Genomic DNA, 19919 nt, shown 5'->3' with positions numbered 1-19919 from the left:
GTCACATGGAGGAGGGATTAGATTTGCTTGGCTGCAGAGCCCAGAATTGGGAGCAAAGTGTAGACGTTACAAAAGAGGGAGATTTTGGCTGAATAGAAGGAGCGGCTTCATAATAAATAAAACATACAGAGAATCACAGAATTTCAGCGTTGGGACTTCAAAAGCTATCCATTCCAACCCATGCCTGAAAATGATACTCACTATGACACATCGGACAAGCCAGCATCTAGCCCAGACCTGCACAACTTGGCAGTAGGTAGGCGCCAGAATTAAAATAGGCTAAACTTCTTTGGGCCGAAGATAGGTTATACTAGTGACAGACTGACAATGGTTGGTTGCCCCGGGTCAGGTAACAGTCGCTCAAAATGCCATATGTTGTGCAGGCCTGATCTAGCCTTTTCTTGATGGAGAACCTACTCTATCCTAAGGCATCTTATTCCTTTTTGGAAAGTTCTAATTGTTAGCAAGTTCTTCTTGACATCAACCCTAAATCTGCCCATTTTGTTACTTTTCCCCATTCACCTGTTTCTGCTATGAAAATCAAGGAGAACAAGACTAATTACTCTTCCAGGAGACAACCCTTCAAATACTTGAAGGCGGTCATTATATTGGCCCCTAAATTTTCTTGTCTCCAGGCTAAAGTGGAAATGGTCCCAAAGTGGAAGGCATTGCCCCTCCCTGAAGGTCTTCAAGCAGAGGAGATACTCCATCTCTAGACTCCAGGCATTTTCAATGGCTATCTTCCTTCATTTCTGGAATCCTCTCTCTCCTCATTTCTGCCTCCTGCCTTTCCTGACTTCCTTCAGGTCCTAGCTAAAATCTTACCTGCTACAAAAAAAACTCCCCTGATCTCCCTTAATGCTAATGCTTTCCCTCAGCTGATCAGCTCCAATTTGTCATATATATGACATCTATACACACACATACCTATACACATATAAATATATAGATATATTTATATATACATAAATATATAGATATATCATATATACACGTATAAACATATAGATATATTTATATACACACACATAAATATATAGATATATTTATATACACACATAAATATATAGATATATTTATATATACACACATAAATATATAGATATGTTTATATATACACACATAAATATATAGATATATTTATATACACACATAAATATGTAGATATATTTGTATATATACACATAAATATGTAGATGTATTTGTATATACATATAAATATATAGATATATTTATATATACACATAAATATATAAATATATTTATATTTTATATAGATGTATTTATATGTACATATTAAAATTTTATATACATGTATGCCTATATTTTTATATGCATATATAAATATGTATTTTTATTTATATATAAAATTATACATATAATTTTTGTGTTGGTGTGTGTGTGTGTGTGTGTGTGTATAAAACTATAATTTGTATATAGTTGTTTTCATGTTGTCTCTCCTTAGACTATGAACTCCTGAGAGCAAGAATTGTCTTTTGCTTATTTTGTATTCCTAGTGACTAACCGATTGATTGGTTCCTGTTCAGGTAGAGGTCGAACTCATTGACCTCTTGAGGCCCATTTCAGTTCTAAAATTCTGTGATTCTTATTCCTAGTGTTCTTTCCCCTGCATCTCACTTTTGTTGTTATCATTCAGTCATTTGCACTTGTGTCTGACCCTTCATGACCCCATTTGGGGTTTTCTTGGCAAAGATACTGGAGTGGTTTGCCATTCCCTTCTCCAGCTGATTTTACAGAGCAGGAAACTGAGGCAAATGAGTTAAGTGACTTGCCCAAGGTCACACAGCTAGTAAGTGTTTGAGACTGGATTTGAACTCACAAAAATTAGTGAGTCTTCCTGATCCCAGGTCTGGCACTCTATCCACTGCATCTCCACCTTACTACAAGAGCTCAGTTGGTCAGATCTTCTACCTCAAGTGAAAAGAAGCAAATATCCCAGTCAAAGAGATGGTTGCTGTTAATTCTATTTTCAAAGTTCCAGTCACTTTACCCCATCATGTCAGAGTAAGCAATCATCCTTACAGCTGGTTTTTCATCCATAAGCACAAATTTCGCCATGATTTTTGGAATTCCTGATGAAATAGATTCTTGCTGGGCCTAACCTCACCTCACTGAAATACAGGCACCAGCAGTAAACTGGACTTATGACCTCACTAGACAGGTTTGCTTATTTATTAGTGTCAGTATTTGCCTGGGCAGGGTAAGAACAAACAAAAGACACTCCCATGCACAGAATTTCAATGAAGAGGCTGAGCCCACAGAGAAAAGGGTCCATTGTGATGATGTGCAGAGGAGGGGATGAGTAGGCCACTCATTCTGCTCTAACCCACCTCCAGTCTGATCCAGCTGTTACTCAAACTGCCCTTCAGCATTTATGCATTTAGGCCATGCTAGTCTATAGAGCACTGGATTTTCCAGCGGGTCTCTATCCTCAAGTTGTTTCCTGTGAATGTTTTGACTTCTAAAATGGATTGTAAACTTTGTGAGGGCAGGGATAGCTACTTTGGTGTTTTCTAATAATGCTCAATATAGATTTTTAAGAGAATAATTCAAAACTGCTGGTTAATCATTTCAGATTTTTGAGATTCCTGGGGTTTTAGAGGACACCAAGGCCCCAGTTAGAAACTCTTTCTCTCTGCTTCCAGATGTCATTGTAAAATGGGAAGGAAGACTCTAGGAACATCGTTCCCTGTAGATTTTGAGTTCTTCAAGAGCAAGGACTACTTTTGCCTTTGTAGCCCTGGTGCTTAGCACAGTACCTGGCACATAGTAGGGCTTTAAGAAAATGCTTCTCAACTAACTGAATGTAGATTTCAAGCTGAAAAGGACTATGAAAGTCATCTAAACCAACCATCTCATTTTATAAATCAATTTATCAATCAACAAGCATTTATTAAACTCCTGTTGTATACCAGGCACTGGGAATATAAGTACAAGGAATGCAACAAGCCCTACTTGCAATGAGCTTACAGTCTAATGAGGGAGAAAAATGCATATTAAAATACATGAAAAATAAATATTCAGTTGTGTCCAACTCTTTGTGACCCCATTGGAGGTTTTCTTTTTTTTAATGGTGCCAAATCCTTTTTTAAAAAAATAAATTTATTTTTTATTTTTAGTTTACAACACTCAGTTCCACAAGTTTTTGGGTTCCAAATTTTCTCTCCCTCCCTCTCCTTCCCAAGATGGCATGTAATCTAATGTAGATTCCACATTTACCTTCACATTGAACCTATTTACATAATAGTACTTGGTGTTTTATTGGCAAAGATACTGGAATGTTTGCCATTTCCTTCTCCAAATCATTTTACAGATGAAGAAATTGAGGTGAACAGTGTTAAGTGACTTGCCCAGGGTCACACAGCAAGTAAGTGTCTGAGGCCAGACTTGAACATAGGTCTTCCTGATTCCATGCCTGACACTCTATCCTATAGCACACCGTACCACCTAGCTGCCTAGATAAATAAATAGACAGACAGAGATGGATAGATAGATAGATAGATAGATAGACAGACAGAGATAGATAGATAGGTAGATATTGATATCGATATGTGATAGTTTAGGAGGAGGGCAGTAATGAGTTGGGGGGGGGTAGTCAGGAAAGGCTTTGGGGCTTGGGCAGCATCTTAAGAGAACAACTCCATAAGAAAAAAGTAAGGAAGCCATTCATTCCCACCATCAGAGACAGCCAGTTCAAAGGCACAAGAATTACAAATGGAGTTTCTTATGGGAGGAACAGAGAAAAGGATTACAAAGAATAGGAAGGGAAATAGTAACCAATGAGCCTAGAAAGATAGGTTAGGTAGAGGTTATGAAAAGCTTTGAAAGCTAATCAGAGGAGTTCGTATTTGATTGTCGAGGAAACAAGAAATCACTTGAGTTGATGGAAGAGGGGAGTCTTGTGGCTGGATCTTTGCTTGCAGAAAATTGCTTTGTCACCTATGTGTATGGAGAATGGATTAAAAAAAGGAAGATACTGGAACTGGGGAGATCAATTAGAAGGTTATTGCAATAATCTGGTGAGAGGTAATGAGAGCCTAAACTAAGATCATCACTGGAGTGGGAAGAAGGGATTGGAATATAGAAATTTTGTGAGGTGCTGAGGCCAAGAGAGGTAAAGTGTATAAAGTCTAAGCATGTGTAGCATGCACTGTAGCTACAGGATAGACATAGATATAGATATAGACATAGACATAGACGTAGACGTAGACGTAGATGTAGATGTAGATATAGAAACACATACATACATATATACACATACATACACATGTGTGTATGCCTATGTGTATATTCATATATACACATATGTATACATGTATGTATATATGTATACATATATCTATACATGCACATGTAATATATGTGTGTGTATACAGACACACACAAACACACAGGGTCACCATCAGTTTGCCCCTAGACCTTCTCCCTGTATTGAAGAATGGATCTTGCCATCCTCCAGAGTTTTTATGTCACTAGTCACTGATTGGTTGAGTCCACTGGGGAGACTAAAATAAATAAACCCTAACTGACTATCTGCCTAACTGATGGCATTAGAGAAAAGAGGGGGAGAGGGCTGTCTTAGTATAAATCCCAGTTTGTGCCCTCAAGGACCTCATAATATCATTGAAAAAATAAAACTCGATATACTTAAAACAACCAGAGAAACAGTGCAAGGCAGTGTGTAATTAGCACTCAATTACATAGCTAGATTGTATGGTTTCTGTAAGTGATGAGGAGCAGATTATAATTAGAATAGGATGTGAGATGAGAGTTGAGTTGGGCATTAAAAGATGGAAAGGATTAGGATAAAAGGAAGGGATTTAAGATGGCATTTTCAGCAAAGGGCATTTCACCCTGGGCTGAGGGACTGGGCTAGTAACGACCCAGAGATGAAAATTAGCATCAGCCCAAATAGAAGATGGTGAAGAAAAATGAGAATAACAGAGTATTAAGTAGAGAGAAAGTAAAATAAACCCAGAACCTGATGCTTGAACTTTTGGAAAGTTTAGAAGCTTAGGAAGAGGTTCCCAGGTTGATTGACATGGCAGTCAAGGACTCTAAAGGAGTTGTCAAGGTTTGCATTTACCTATTAATTCAACAAATATTTATCAAATCCCTTCTGTGTGTAGGGCAATCATTTAGCCTCCTATGTCAGAGCAACAAAAGGAAAGTTAGTGGCTGAGGGCTCATTGACAAATCTCAAAGGTGAATTTCTGATCCTCCACTACACGCAGGAACACACGTGCACATACACATGCATGCCCCCTTTGAATTATTTCTTAGAATAAGCCAGATTGGTGATATAGCAGTGGTGTTCATTAGAGATGGCAGATGTTTGCTACTAGATCACCAAAAAAGCTCATTTACTCAGATGCTGTATTGAATTAAATAGCTGCCTCCATTGGACAATTAATTCTATAGTTTCCCCTAAATAGGTCCTTCGAGTTCAAAGCAGCATGGGAGGCAGCATTGAAAGGCAGTGAACAGAGAAGTAGATATGGCCCTAGTCGACCTGAGTTTAAGGCCCACCTCAGATACTAGCTATATAGCCATTAGTGGATTATTTAACTTCTCTGAATCTTAGTTTACTTATCTGTAAAACAGAGATACTGTAGCTTGCACTCCTGCGCCTTAGGATTGTTGTACAAAAAGCACTTGGCAAACTTCAAAGTGTTATGCAATTGAGAAAAGAAGAAGCACGAACATTTTTCCTACTAGTGGGGAACAGACAAACAGCACCAGTCCCACCTGCCCTGCCTGCTCCTCGGTCATTTTCTCTGCCTCCAGTCACTCCCCTGTCCAATCCATCCTTCTCCACACAGCCGCTAAACCAATATTCCTAAAACATATCCAGCTATGTCACAGTTCTGCTGATGAAACTTCAGTGGATCCCTGTTGTCTTTAGGATAAAAGGCCAACTCCTCTGTTTGGCATTTCAAGCCTTTTACAGCGTGACTCCAGACTATCTCAACTGATTGTACATTATCGTCGTGCAATCCACATTCCATCCAAACAGGCCCACTCCTATATAGAACTTCCCATCTCTCGTTTCCATGCCTTTCCGTGGGCTCTCCCCCATTTCTGAAATGTTCTCCCTCTTGGAAGAAAAATGATAAAACAATAATACCACCAACTGACCTTTATAGAGCTGCTCATGTGCCAGGTACTGTGCTAAACACTTTACCATCATTGTTTCATTTGATCCTTACAACAGCCCTGATAGATGGAAGGTAGATGCTATTACTACCTCCATTTTACAGATGGGGAGACTGAGGCAAACATAGGGTGAGCTCAGAGTCACACAGCTAGTACATTTCAGAGGTAATTGGAACTCAAGTCTTCCTGACTCCAGGACCAGCATTCTATCTACTATCCACCTAGCTCCCTAGCCCCCCTCACGCCCTACCTCCTACCTACATACAAGGCACTAAAAAGGAGTAGAATCAGGAAAGGGCTCACAGAAGGGAAGAGGGAAGGAATAAGTATCTCTTCAGCAGCATGAACTGGGCACAATGCTAAGTGCATTACAAGTACTGTTTCAGCCAGAACCACGGAATTTGAGAGTTAGGATCTCAATGGCCATCTAGTCCAACCCAGAAGCAAAGTGAATTCTGACTATAACATACCCAATAAGTGGCCACACAGCCTCTGTTTGATGATCTCCAAAGAGAGGAAACCCATCCCTGCCCAAGGCAGCCCATACCATTTGTTAATGTGTCTTTCTATAAATAATGCCTACATTTGCCATTTTGCAGCTTCCACCAATTGCTCCTGGCTATGTCCTCTAGGGCCAAACTCCTGCTCAGGTAGGCGGTAGAGTTTTAGGGGAGCTAGGTGATGTTGATTGTTATTGCTTTGCATACATAATATATATATATATATACACATTGTATACATTACTCTCTATATGCCATTTTTCCCTGTAGAATATAAGTTGCACATAGTAGTCACGATTATCCTTAAGGATGGCAACTATTTAGTCTTTGAATTTCTAGAACCTAGCACAGTACGTGGAACGTAATAGACACTTGATTCTTGTTTCCAGTTGGATTCTCTCTTGTTCCCAGGTTGATTGACGTGGCAGTCAAGGACTCTAAAGGAATTGTCAAGAATCTCCTCATTCCAGCTCCTCCCAGTTCCTTTACAATGTTGGTAAATGGAGCCCCTGGGATGATTTGAGACTCAGGTTCCTAAAGATGGCCCTAGAATGATTACCTGAGTTGGTATACCCCTCCCCTATGGAGAAGATGCCACATTGCTACAATCTAGCAGAGACAGCATGGAAAAGAATAACCAAAGATCCCAGCTCAGTGAAGAAAGCAGTCCATTCAGTTTCAAGTGTCAGTTACCCTAGTCCCATGTGCACACTTTCACACATGTGCCCTGTATCTGTTCCTCTCCATGTATATTCCCTAGTCATGTGCATTACCTATGTTCTTTCCACGGAATGGGTATGTCTCACCACTGATGGAATAGTAACCTATAACAGAATGCACTGCTGTGTGGATGGAGCTGAATTTAGTGGAGTAGAAGAGGGGGAAGGAAGGAAATCTTTCTTCTCACATATTTTGCTATGTGGTTTGATGAAATGTCTTTTGTTTTGAACTAATGTGTCCTCTGGTAGGACTAGTAAAAGTAAATGCATAAGTAAAGGCTTACAAATCAGGGATTTTTTAAAAGAGGACAGTAACTCACAAAATGTCTCAGATCCAAGAGAGCTTTCTCAGGATCTGACATGTTGGGTGGAGGGGATGTCACAATTATGATGACACCTTGTAGCAGAAGTCCAATCAAATGCCAACTCAGAAGAAAATTATTGTTCTAACTAGAGGCTAGTCAACCGATTTTTGTTTTATCTAGGAGCAAGGTTGGAAAGAAGAAATGGGATCTCAAATTCCAATTAACATAAGGGGGAAAGTATAATTTTGTTGTTTTTTTAAGCCTCTGTTTTACTTCTGCAATGAGAAAAGAGAAACCTCTTTAAAATTCCAACATTGAAAACTAGCAATTTATTTAAAAGGGAAACACAATTTTTAAAAAGATGTGTTTATGTATGTGTATGAGTATATGTATATATATGTGTGTGTGTGTGTATAGATACACACATGTATATACAATACATGTGTGTTTGTAATGTTTGTGTGTATAACATATATACACATATAAAACACATATGCACAAATATATAAACATATGTATACATGTATATATTTTAAAATTCCTGTGCTTAGAAGTAATGAGGGTATGTTCTAATAAAAAGCACATTGTCCATCAACTAGGAGACCTGGGTTCTAATGCCAGCTCTGCCACTAACTTTCTGAGTAACTTAAGAAAGTCATTCAACCTTTCTGGACTTTAGTTCCCTAATGTGATACTGAATTAATTACTTAATTAATTACCTAATACTGAAGGTCTCTTCCAGCTCTAGAGTTCCATGATAATAATAATAATGGCTATAAATTATAATGGCACTTTAAGGTTTGCAAAGTACTTTACAAATATTATCTTTTTTAATCCTCAGAACAACCCTGGAAGTTAGGTGCTCTTATTATCCCCATTTTACAAATGAAGAAACTGAGGCAGACAAAGGTTATGTGACTTTTCTAAGATCACATAGCTAGTAAATCTCTGAGGTCACATTTGAACTCAGATCTTCTGGATTCCAGGTCCAGTACTCGATCTACTGTGCCACACGGCTGCCTATATGAGAGCCAGTTAACTTAGTAATGCTGTATACTCAGACATGCCTTAGGGCAGCTAAGTGGCTTAATGGATAGAGTGCTGGGCCTGCAGTCAAAAAGACATCTTCCTGAATTCAAATCTGACCTCAAACACCTACTAGATGTGTGACCCTAGACAAGTCATGTTATTAGCCCTGTTTGTCTCAGTTTCTTTATCTGTAAGATGAGCTAGAAGAAAATGGCAAACCACTCCAGTATCTCTGCCAAGAAAACCCCAAGTGAGGCCATGAAAAGTTGGACATAGCTGAACAACAACTCTCTGGTTACTATCATAGATCTAGAGCTGGAAGGGTCCTAAGGAGGCATTTAATACAAACCCCTTATTTTACAGATAGTGAAACTGAGACCCAGAATAGTTAAGTGACTCACCCAGGATTTGAACCCAGATCCTCTGCCTCCACAGCCAGTTGAGCACTCTTTCCACTGAGTCTTTTCCTTGTTTTCAGTCTTTAGGCTGCCTGACGTAGTTGGCTTCTAATTTTCTCTAAAATAATGGTTCTTAACCTGGGTTCATTGAATTCAGCGGGTTTTTTAAATGTATATATTTTGATAATTATATTTCAACATAATTGGTTTCCTTTATATTTTATTTTATGTATTTAAAAATATTATTCTGAATAGGGGCTTCACCAGTCTTGCAAAGGGGACCATAAAACAAAAAAGGTTCCAAGGCCAGTAATTACTTCACTTTTGTACCTATCCCCAGTCTTCTCTTCTGAAAGAATGTTCTTGAATCTGACACACAGTCCATCCCATTTTATCAATGCCCCTCTTGTGGTGTTATTTGAGCAAAGACTCGCCTCCTCTTCACTGATACTAAAAAAAATGACAGAGCAGGCCTCTGATTATCACTTCAGTTCCTTGTCCAAAATAATTATTTATTGATTACCAGCTATGACACTTATCACCTTAGTGACCTTTGGCAAGACCTTCAAATTCTCTGGGCCTCGGTCTCTACCTCAGTAAAATGAAGAAGCTTGACTAGACAGTCTCAGAAGTTTTCTCCCATGACTTCACTTTAATGGTCAATGACTACTAAGTGGTAAATCATTATCATGTATCTTCTGCCTTACAGGCTTGAAGAGACACGAATTCAAGTACAGCAGAACTTCCTCAGGCCATTTGTTGTTTCTCCTGCCTTCCCTGAAACTGATTTGTGGGAGCACTTAAAGGAAGTGGCCCCCCGGAAAATATCTGGTACATGAAAACAACTACCCCAGGCACATCGCTATCAAATGTTTATAGAGAACCCTTGATCTAGGCCACTATGTTTATAAATGCAGGCTATTTTCTCTACTGAAAGGCTTTGTTTACTGACCAAATGGGCTTTCTCAATACACAATCTGCTTGTTGACAAATCCAGCTACAAAACTTTGGATATGTTGGACACAAGTGAGTTTTTCCATCATTAATACTTCCCAGACATTAATGCATCATAGCTACATGGAGGATTGGGGGGCACTAACCTTTTTTCCATGCTGCTAACTTGAATTAACCAAAGTGAACAAATAAAAGATTATTCCACATTTCCCCCCTCCCTGGGTGATCTAAGCTTATTTTTTGGCACCCACCTTATGCAGTAGTAGCTCTGGCACTTCTTACAGTGTCATGAGAGCTTTCACCCAGGGGAGTTATTAGTTTTGAATCCAGGGGGTAATTCCATAAGAATGCCTGTTTTCCTTCAAAGGACAAAATGTTGTTTGTGTGGTGTTAAGCTCAGTATTAAGCATTCCCTAAACCGTCAGACATAAGCAAAGCTGTAACACCATGCTAATCAGAGGAGGAAAAAGCCTGGCAGAACCAGACAGCAGGACCTCAGCTCAACCTGAGAATGTTAGACCTGAAGAGACCCTTGAGACAATCCAACCCACCTCCCCCATTTACCAGATGATGAAACTGAGTCCAACAGCATGGCAGAATTTGAGAATTAGAAGGGAATTCAAGAGTCACCTAGTCCAAGCCCCACGTGAATGAATCCCCACTCTAACATACCTGACACGTGGTCATCTAATCTCTCCTTAAAGAACTCCAAGGAGAGGGAGCTCCCTTCTGAACAGTGCTCAGCAAGTTCTTCCTGACATTCAGCACAAATCTTCCTCTTGCAGCTTCCATCCATTGCTTCTGACACTGCATTCTCAAACCAAACATAATGAGCCAAATCTCTCCTCCACAGGACAGATACTTCTTCAGTATTACAAGGCAGCTATCAGGGCCTCTTCTCCAAGCTAAATATGCCTAACTCCTTCAACCAAAACTTGCACTCAGGGTCCTTCACCATTCTGTTTGCCTACCTCTAGGCACTCTCCAGCTTATCAGTGTTTTTATTAAACAGTAGCACCCAGAATTGAACAAAATATGCCAGATGAGGTGTAACTAGGAGAGTACAGTGTAGCTATCACTTTCCCCCCATTCCTGGAAGCTATGAACTATCTAGCCATGCCTATCCCATCTTATTATGCTTGTAAAGTTGTTGGGGTTTTTTGTATCTAAGCACAATTTTACATTTATCTTTACTGAATTTCAATCTTATTTGATTTAGTTCAATGCTCTAGTCCAGGGGTGGGGGACCTGCAGCCTTGAGGCCACATGTGGCCCTCTAGGTCCTCAAGTGTGGCCTTTTGACTGAGTCCAAGTTTTACAGTACAAATCCTTTTATTAAGGGGCTTTTGTTCTCTGAAGTTTGGATTCAGTCAAAGGGCTGCACTTGAGGACCTGGAGGGCCATATGTGGCCTTGAGGCCTCAGGTTCCCCACCCCTGCTCTAGTCTGTCAAGATCCTTTTGGATCTGATTCTGTCATCCAATCAGCCAATCAATCAGCAAGCATTTATTAAGCACCTAACCTGTACCTAGCATTATACTAGATGCCAGCAATACAAATAAAGTTAATATAGTAATTGTATTCTAAAAACATAAATACATATATGTGTATACATATGTATGTACATATGTATATGTTTATATGTATGTACATACAGAATCAATATAAAAAGAATAAATACAAAGTAATTAAATACAAGGTGGTTTGAGAGGGAGGGCGGGCACCCACATTTGAGGGAGAATAAGGAAAGATTTCATATAGAAATTGGTGTTTAAGGTCCATTTGAACAAAGAGAAGAATTCTATTTGGTGGAGGTGAGGAGTGAGTGTGTTCCAGGCATGTGGGGTGGCCCCTGTAAAAGTATGGAGACGCGAGATAGAGTGTATTTGTGTGAGAAACAGAAAGCAGGCCAGTTTGGCTGGACTGCAGAGTACAAGAAGCTAGAAAGATAGGTTGGGGCCAGGTTGTGAAGGTGTTTAAATACTAAACAGAGAAGTTCATAGTTGATTCTAGAGGCAGCAGGAAGCCACTGGAGTTTACTGACCAGGGGAGTGTCATGGTCTTAAGATCTGGTCTTAAGGGAAGAGGGAAAGACTTGAGGCAGTGTAGAGGCTGTTCCATCACAGTTCCATCTGCAAAATTGATAAGCATGCCATCTACAGCCTTCTGTCCTATCTTGGTATTGTCCACAAATTTGATAAGTGTACCATCTACAGTCTTCTGTCCCATCTTGGCATTGTCCACAAATTTGATAAGTGTACCATCTACAATCTTCTGTCCCATCTTGGCATTGTCTGCAAATTTGACAAGCGTACCATCTATGGTTTTATCGAAGTCATTGATAAAAATGTTAAATAGTGAAGGACCAAACAGATTCCCTGGCGTACTCCATAGGAGACATCCTGCCATGTTGACATGGTACTATTAGCAATTATTCTTTAAGGTCAACCATTTAGCCGGTCCTGAATCAATCTGATAGCATTATCACCCAATGCACATCCTCCCATATTCCCAACAAAAAATAGTATGAGATACTTTAACAAAAGCTTAGCTAAAATCTACCTAAACTAAATGCACAGTATTTTAAGATCCAGTGATTTGCCTAAGACCACGCAAATAAATGTTTTATTTCCTGCCTCTTCAGAAGAGTTGTCTTTTGTTTGCCCACATGCCTCTTGGTCCTGTTGGCAAGCCTTGGTTAATCTTCATGATGACTCATTATGAAATAGTAAAAATCTTTCACCCAGTGCTTCTCAACAGCCCACTAGCAATGCTCATCGGACCAAACAACCTTTATTACCAATATTCCTGATAATTATAATTCCCAGTGACTACATTCCATGGCTCAAACATTGCTCTAAAAATTTTTCTAAAAAGCTTGAGGTATGCTTTCCCAAATAACATTTTAAAGCAATTTTTAAAAACAGATTTCTATATTGCTTTAAGATTTGCAAAATGTCTTACATACGTTGTTGTTTACCTCAATCTATGGTTTCATCTCAAGGCAGATAAATAGAGTTATTTGAGAGGCAATCTGGCATAGCAATGGTTTTTGTTTGGTCAATAATGTCCAACAGTGAGCTGTTCTCAAAGCTCAGGAAGACCTAGGTTTAAGTGTAGTCTCTGAACCATGCTGGATGTGTGACTCTGGGCAAGCCACTTAACCTTCAAAGTAATTCACTACCACTCTAAATGTTAAGTTGCAGACCATGCTGACCTTCGTTGGAGAAGAAGTTTCTATATCTGAGAGTTCCCCAATGAAATTAAGAGTCCAGTCCCTACCTGCTATCCCTTGTAATTCCAGTACTTTGTACATAATAGACATTCAATAAATATTTGTTGACTTAAATTAAAAGTCCTAAATATTTCATAAAAACATAAGGTTGAAAAAATTCTTGGTTCTTAGAATTTGAGTGTAAAAATGGGAAGACCAAAAGTTATGGTAAGATGTAATAAAGAGGAAGATTGTCATCGCTGCTTCTGCTACATACATGTCCTATCATCCACTTTTTTCTCATTTCTAAATCCAAAGCCTTAACTTTATAAGAATGGAAGACAGCCAATAGCATCTGGATTCTCTCATCCCTTACATTTGCTGCAGTCCACCACAGTATTAAATCAGTTACATACAAAATGTGCACTCTTCTCCAAAATGTTACCATAGGTCCCCCCCCAAACAGGAATACTGAGTAACCGTTCTGTGGAACAGGCAGGCAATGACTGTTGTCAATAACCTTAACAAGGACACTAGCCTTTCCTCCTCTCTCAGGCTTTCTATAGTGACAAGCCTATACAAGCTGAGGTAGTACAGGTCTTTGGGTCATGATGCAGGGTTCCTAACTATATTTTCAACAGAGATTGAAGAGAGATAGAAGCAGAGAAGAGCAGCTGTGTAGGAGGCTGGTCGCTTCATTTAATCGACAAGTATTTATTGAGCCCTAACTATGTGCCAGACACAGTGCTAAACACTGATGATACAAAGAGTTAGAAATACAATCCCTGCCCGTAAGGGGCTCACATTCTAATGGGGGAGATAACATGCAAATAACTATATATATACAAGAGATATGCAGGGTAAATAGAAGGTATTCTTCAGAGGGAAGGCACGAGGATTGGTGTGGGAAGAAAGGGAGAATGGGAAAGGTCCCCTGCAGAGATGGGATTTGAGCTGCATCTGGAAGAATGCCAGTGAAAAGGAGGTGAAAAAAGAGCATTCCCAAGCATGGGGGATAACCAGTGAAAAGGGAGAGAAACAGAATGTCATGTGCCCAGAATAGCAAGAATGCTGGTGTTGCTGAATCATAGAGTATGTGGGGGAGTAAGCTAGATTTCCCAGTGTGTTTGTGTTGCCCAGTGTTCTCTACGTCCCTGGAGAGAATCTCTCACAGTGTATTATACTTCATGCTGATGGAATTCTTAAAGCATAGCAAATACCAATGTCTGAGCAGTGGTGAGCTTTTCCCAAGGTCAGCAATGGCTGTGTCCTTGAGAACACCTTCAAGCCCTTCCTGATTCCCTTAGATGTACCCCGGCAGAGGTCACCAGACCCAGATACCGCAACCATTTAGTAGAGTTTAAATATGCTAGTCTTGCATGAAATCAGATTCAGAAAAGTAAATCATTTTCCCATACAGCTAGCTCTCCACCTCTCCCTTCACATGTTCTGTTCATCTCCAGAAGATTGGCCACTAAGCGATGAATTTTTCTGGCATGGTAACCCATTGTAGAGCCAACCCTAGAGGTGAAGAGTAAGGAAATAAATTCTAAGAGCAGGTGGAGAGACACACAAACAAAAGAACAAACTTTGTCTAGCCTGGATGTTGCTCCTGGTAAAGAATGAATTCATAGGAAGAAGAGATTACTTTTGCTTGGGGTAGGTGCAGAAGAAGACTCCCTGGAATGCTTTCCATCAGATTCAACCATCCATCTCAGGCCACTTCGCCATCTGCCTTACTGTTGCCCTGCTTCTCTATATGTGGAACAGTACACTCCAGGCTGGACCTTCAGAAACCATGTCTCCAGTCCCCCAGCTTTGAAACACACTCTGGGGCTGAACTGTCCTGACTGGTGAATAAGTAGAAACTAACCTAGCCCACCATATAGCTCCAGCCCCAGATCAAACCATGTTTCCCATCCCATCTAGCCATCCTCTCCATGGCCATCTTATCATCTCCCCTGTCACTGCTTTCTAACCCCTGTCCCCCCATGCCTGTGACTCCCAAGACCAACACTCCTAACTCCTTTTCCTGTCCACCACTCATTCCCCTGGATATGTTGTTCCTCCCTATTAGCATGCATGCACCTGAAAGTAGGGACTATCTCACTCTTATATTTGTATTCCCAGTGATTAAAGGCATATACACAAGGCAAGGAGGTTGTATGGTTTAGCTTTGGATTCTTAGGCCCGAGTTCTAGTTTTGATTCGGCTACTTGCTAATTATATATGACTTTGAGCAAGTCGGCTAAGGTCTCAGTCTATTAGCTTATCCATAAAATAATGGGGTTCACACGATTTCAGAGCTAGTAGAGACCTAAGAGGTTGTTTAATCTAACAGTCCTTTATCCAACTGTTCTCCAATATCCTTGATAAATGGTTGTCTAGCTTCTGCTCAAAGACCTCCAATGCAAGGGAAACCTCAACCTCCAAAGGCTGATCCTTTTATTCTCAGAAAATTCTAATTACAGTAGAAAGACAACTGGCTTTAGAAAGACTAGGATTCAAGTCCCACATCTTGCGCCATATGGACTCTATGACCTTGAGCAAGTCATAGAACTACTAGATGCCCCTGACAGCTTTCTAAGACCATAAGTTGCAGAAAACGTTCCTATTCACATTGATAGAGGAATTTTCTCCTCAGTAGTTTCTTAATTTGATAAAATTATATGTCCAACCAAAAAGGCAATTTTTCCTTATATCAAACCTAACTTTGCTTCTGGGCAACCATTGTTCTTAGTCCCGCCCTCGGGAGCCAAGGAAAACTAGATCAGACTAGACAATCTCTAAGTTTTCTTCTGGTTCAAATATCCTCTGTTTCTACAACATTTCATGCATTTGTCTTTTCAGACACACCTTTACTCACTGATAGTTACCTTCTTAATACAAATTAAGAAAAAATAAATCAAATCCTATCTACAACCTTTATAAAAGACCTGAACAGTCATTCTCTTTTAAAATATTGGACACCCACCAACGTTTTAGAAAGAAAATGAAAACAATATGTTGACTCCCCGCAACTCCCCAAAGATAGAGCAAAGGGGACTAAAATAAACTTTCGAAATCCCTTGATTCCATTGTTTTCTATTTATCTTCCCCAATTGACTGACTCATTTATCCATGGCAAACTGCCTACCTCTCTACTTCTTCCTATTTGTCTTCTTCATCCTTCATCCTTCTTTTCTCAGTAGACCAGAGGAATACCTTTCTCCTCTACACTCACACTATTGAAGATCAAGGATGATTTCAAAGAAGCCTCTTCTCCTATGGACTTGTGTAGCAAGAGGGAGCTAGAGAGTCAGTGAGTCACTTTACATGAGTGATGGGAATTGTCTGTGCAAAGTCTGAAGGGCAAAGGAATTCACAACCTCTTCTCTTTCCCAAAGACAACATACAAGGAAATGCCACAATTCACAGAAGCCCAGAACAGAAGTAATCGAAATTTTTTGAAGAGTCAAAGCCTGTGCATGGGCTGAAAAGGAAACCTACAGATGTGAAAAAGTTCTTTTTCTTATCATCTCAAATTCCCTGAAGAGGTGAACTCTAGGTGCAGAATATTTTATGGTAGTTGTACTTCTTTTTTTAATGCAAATCTGTTTGTGCTTTATTATACAAAAAAAAATGCCTTGTTGAGCATTTAGCTCTTCCAGTCTCTGGCCTGCCAATCAACAAATGCATAGGTTTTCGTTTTCCCCTCCTCTGATTGTCTAGTTAAACAAGAAACTATTCTACTTCCTGCTAAAAGGAACACCATTCCCAAGCAAGGTAATTAGGGAAACAGTGAGACCCCTCCAGGAGGCTTCCAAGCCAAAGGCAATGATATTTCCTCACAGTACTTCCCAAACAGGCCTGTTTGTATTAATAATGAGCAATTAAAGATCAAAAGGATAGATAATCTGTTTAGAGACCAAGTGAGTCAACCACGTTTTTTTTTTTTTCTAGGGCTATTGGGTACACCAATTCAAAAGCATAAATCAAGGGGGCAGGGGGAAAAGATGGGGACATAAAAGAAAAACAAGTACAAAAGACTTTCTATTAGAGTTAGAAATGTGCTCCTTCTCATCTATAGATCAAGTGTTCTTAACCTGAGGTCCATACCCACAGAGAGATTTGAGGGGATCCATGAACTTGGATGAGAAAAAAAAATGCATCTTTACTTCCGTGGACTTGGCTTCCTTTGTAAACCTATGTATTTTATGCATTTAAAAAAAATATTATTCTGAGAAGGGATCCAGACTACCAAAGGAATCCATGTCTCAAAAGAGGTTAAGAACCCCTCCTATAAATGATAATCACCACCTCTCTGCTCTCACTCTAAGAAGCAAGGAAAGGGAGAAGGACTGTCTGAAATGCACAGGAAATTAACACGCTTGTGTTCCAAGAACTCATCCCTGAAATAGATTGCTCCAAGACTGCCCACCATCTGCACAAAATGATAGATTCAACAGTTAATAAATGTAAAGTAAAGCCTGTCCCTTGAATGACACAATGAATAACAAAATTCAGGATGTGAATGCCTAGAAACCAGCTTGCACTCCCTTTTCCTACTAACTCAAAAGGCAAACAGCCTTCCAAAGAAGAACGCACCACTCAGCTGCACGTTACACAATCGCTGGATAGATTATCTTCTCCTTTTCAAGAAATGAAACACTCAATTTCCAAACCAAAATGCTGTTTGGCAAATACAACTTGCAAGGAGCTGGGTTCTGCTTCTGGGGCTTCTCGGAGCTTCCCAGATTACTGTCTTCAGAACCGCTTCATCTTAATAGGGAGGGGTATTGGGGGAAATTGTTACTTTGCTTCCCCTCCAACTTTCCTTCCTGACCTAAGAGCAGTTCACAGATGCCGCTTGCACAACAGAAGGAGGGGAGGGAGAGGCAGTCTCCTACCGTACCGGTTGGTCTTTAGCGCTCATGCTGCCACCGATGCTTTCTGTCTTTTTTCCGGAGAGCTCGGGAGGGTCAGTGGGGGCAGCTGGGAGAGATCTTGTCCCTGAGGATCCAGGACAGCTGATGGAGTTGTGCCCCAAGTGCGAAGAGCCGGCTGGTCTTGTTTGCACTATGTCGTTTGCTTTTGAGATTTCTCCAATGCAGATGAAGTCAGGGGGCAGCTGTCCTTGGGGACAATGATTCAATTGGAAGATGGCCTTTGAACAAAGGAGCTGCTTTTACCAGATAGTGTCTTACAGGCATACACATGACCTTTGACTACAAGGACTGGATGGAAGGAAAGTGTCAGATCACCGAAGACGGGCCTGTCGTCTAAGTCATCTGCACCACTACCCGCCGCCCCCCCCAACAGGGTCAAGTTAATTTTTCACCACATAATCTCTTAAGGAAGATCTCTGTGATCTCTGCCATTTCCCCTACCGCTCCCCCCACCCACCCAATCCCAACTTTCAGGTTATTTTCCCTTGTGTCTGAAAGGATTTTTGTAGGATAGACCTGGTGTGTAGTTAATATGGTTCTTCCACTGGCTCATATTCATGCTAACCACAGGTTCACCGAAGATTTTTACTTTGTATATATTTTGCATTTGCTAATCTCTGTACATGTTGTTTCCCCTGTGGAAAGTAAACTCCTTAAAGGCGTGGGCAGTTTTCATGTTTGCCTTTGTATTCCAAGCCCCTAGCTCAGCGCCTGGCATATAGTAGTTGCCTGATAAATGCCTGGGGGTGGCTACATGGTTCGGTAGATAGAGTACTGGGCTTGGAACAGGAAAGACTCATCTTACAGAGTTCAAACGTGGCCTCAGACACTTAGTAGCTGTGTGACATTGGGCAAGCCACTTAACTCTATTTGACTCAGTTTCCTCATCTGTAAAATGAACTTGAGAAGGAAATGGCAAGTATTTTTGCCAAGAAAACCTCAAATGGGTTCACAGAGAGTGAGGCACAATTTAACAACAATAAATGTTTATTGAGTTGAGTGTACTTGGGTTTTACATAGGTGCCCAATGACACCTTCTGGAATGTTGTACTAAAGAACACAACAAACAAACACACTGTAATAATACCCTAACACAAAGGAATACCAGCTAAAACCAATACAAGTGAGTGTTGGGAAGAATTTATATTTAAATTTAATCTAATTACCTACTTGCCTTCTTGCTATTATTGAAATGAAAATGGATTATATTGAAGGAGCCTGAGTGGAGAGGGGGAATAAGCATTTATATGGCACCTACTGTGTACCAGGCACTGTGATTAGCATTTTTTTACAAATATCATTTGATTGGATCTTTACAACAACCTTGGGAGATAGGTGCTATTATTATCTCCATTTTACAGTTAAGGAAACTGAGGCAAACAGAGGTTAAGTGACTTAGCCAGGGTCACACAACTAGTAAGCGTCTGAAGTGGGATCTGAACTCAGGTCTTCCTGACTCCAGGCCCAGAGCTCCATCTACTTCACCTCCAGCTGCCTTAGGAAATCATCTAATGTAGGGATCCCTAATCTTTTTTTTTTCATTGTGGACCACTTTGGCAGTCTGATGAAGTCAGTAGACCCTTTCTCGGACTACTGAGTTTAAATGCATAAAATAAAATACATAGAACTTCAAAGGAAATCAATTATATTGAAACACTCTTATAAATGTATTTTTAAAACAAGTTTAGGGGCAGCT

General features: G+C 40.1%; 1 protein-coding gene across 1 annotated transcript in view; it reads right to left on the bottom strand.

The window, feature by feature from the left end:
- The window catches only part of ENPP2 (ectonucleotide pyrophosphatase/phosphodiesterase 2), a 189612-nt gene extending 171289 nt beyond the window's left edge, over positions 1-18323 (bottom strand). Inside the window, exon 1 of the mRNA XM_036739570.1 lies at positions 18190-18323. Within this exon, the coding sequence (XP_036595465.1) occupies positions 18190-18210 (21 nt within the window). The 5' untranslated portion in view covers positions 18211-18323. The remainder of the gene's footprint in view (positions 1-18189) is intronic.
- Positions 18324-19919: the final 1596 nt, after the last annotated feature.

The sequence above is a fragment of the Trichosurus vulpecula genome, chromosome 1 (genome assembly GCF_011100635.1).
Source record: "Trichosurus vulpecula isolate mTriVul1 chromosome 1, mTriVul1.pri, whole genome shotgun sequence".
Classification (NCBI taxonomy): domain Eukaryota; kingdom Metazoa; phylum Chordata; class Mammalia; order Diprotodontia; family Phalangeridae; genus Trichosurus; species Trichosurus vulpecula.
The sequence above is the reverse complement of the archived record's forward strand: the minus strand, read 5'-3'. Positions and strand labels throughout refer to the sequence as shown.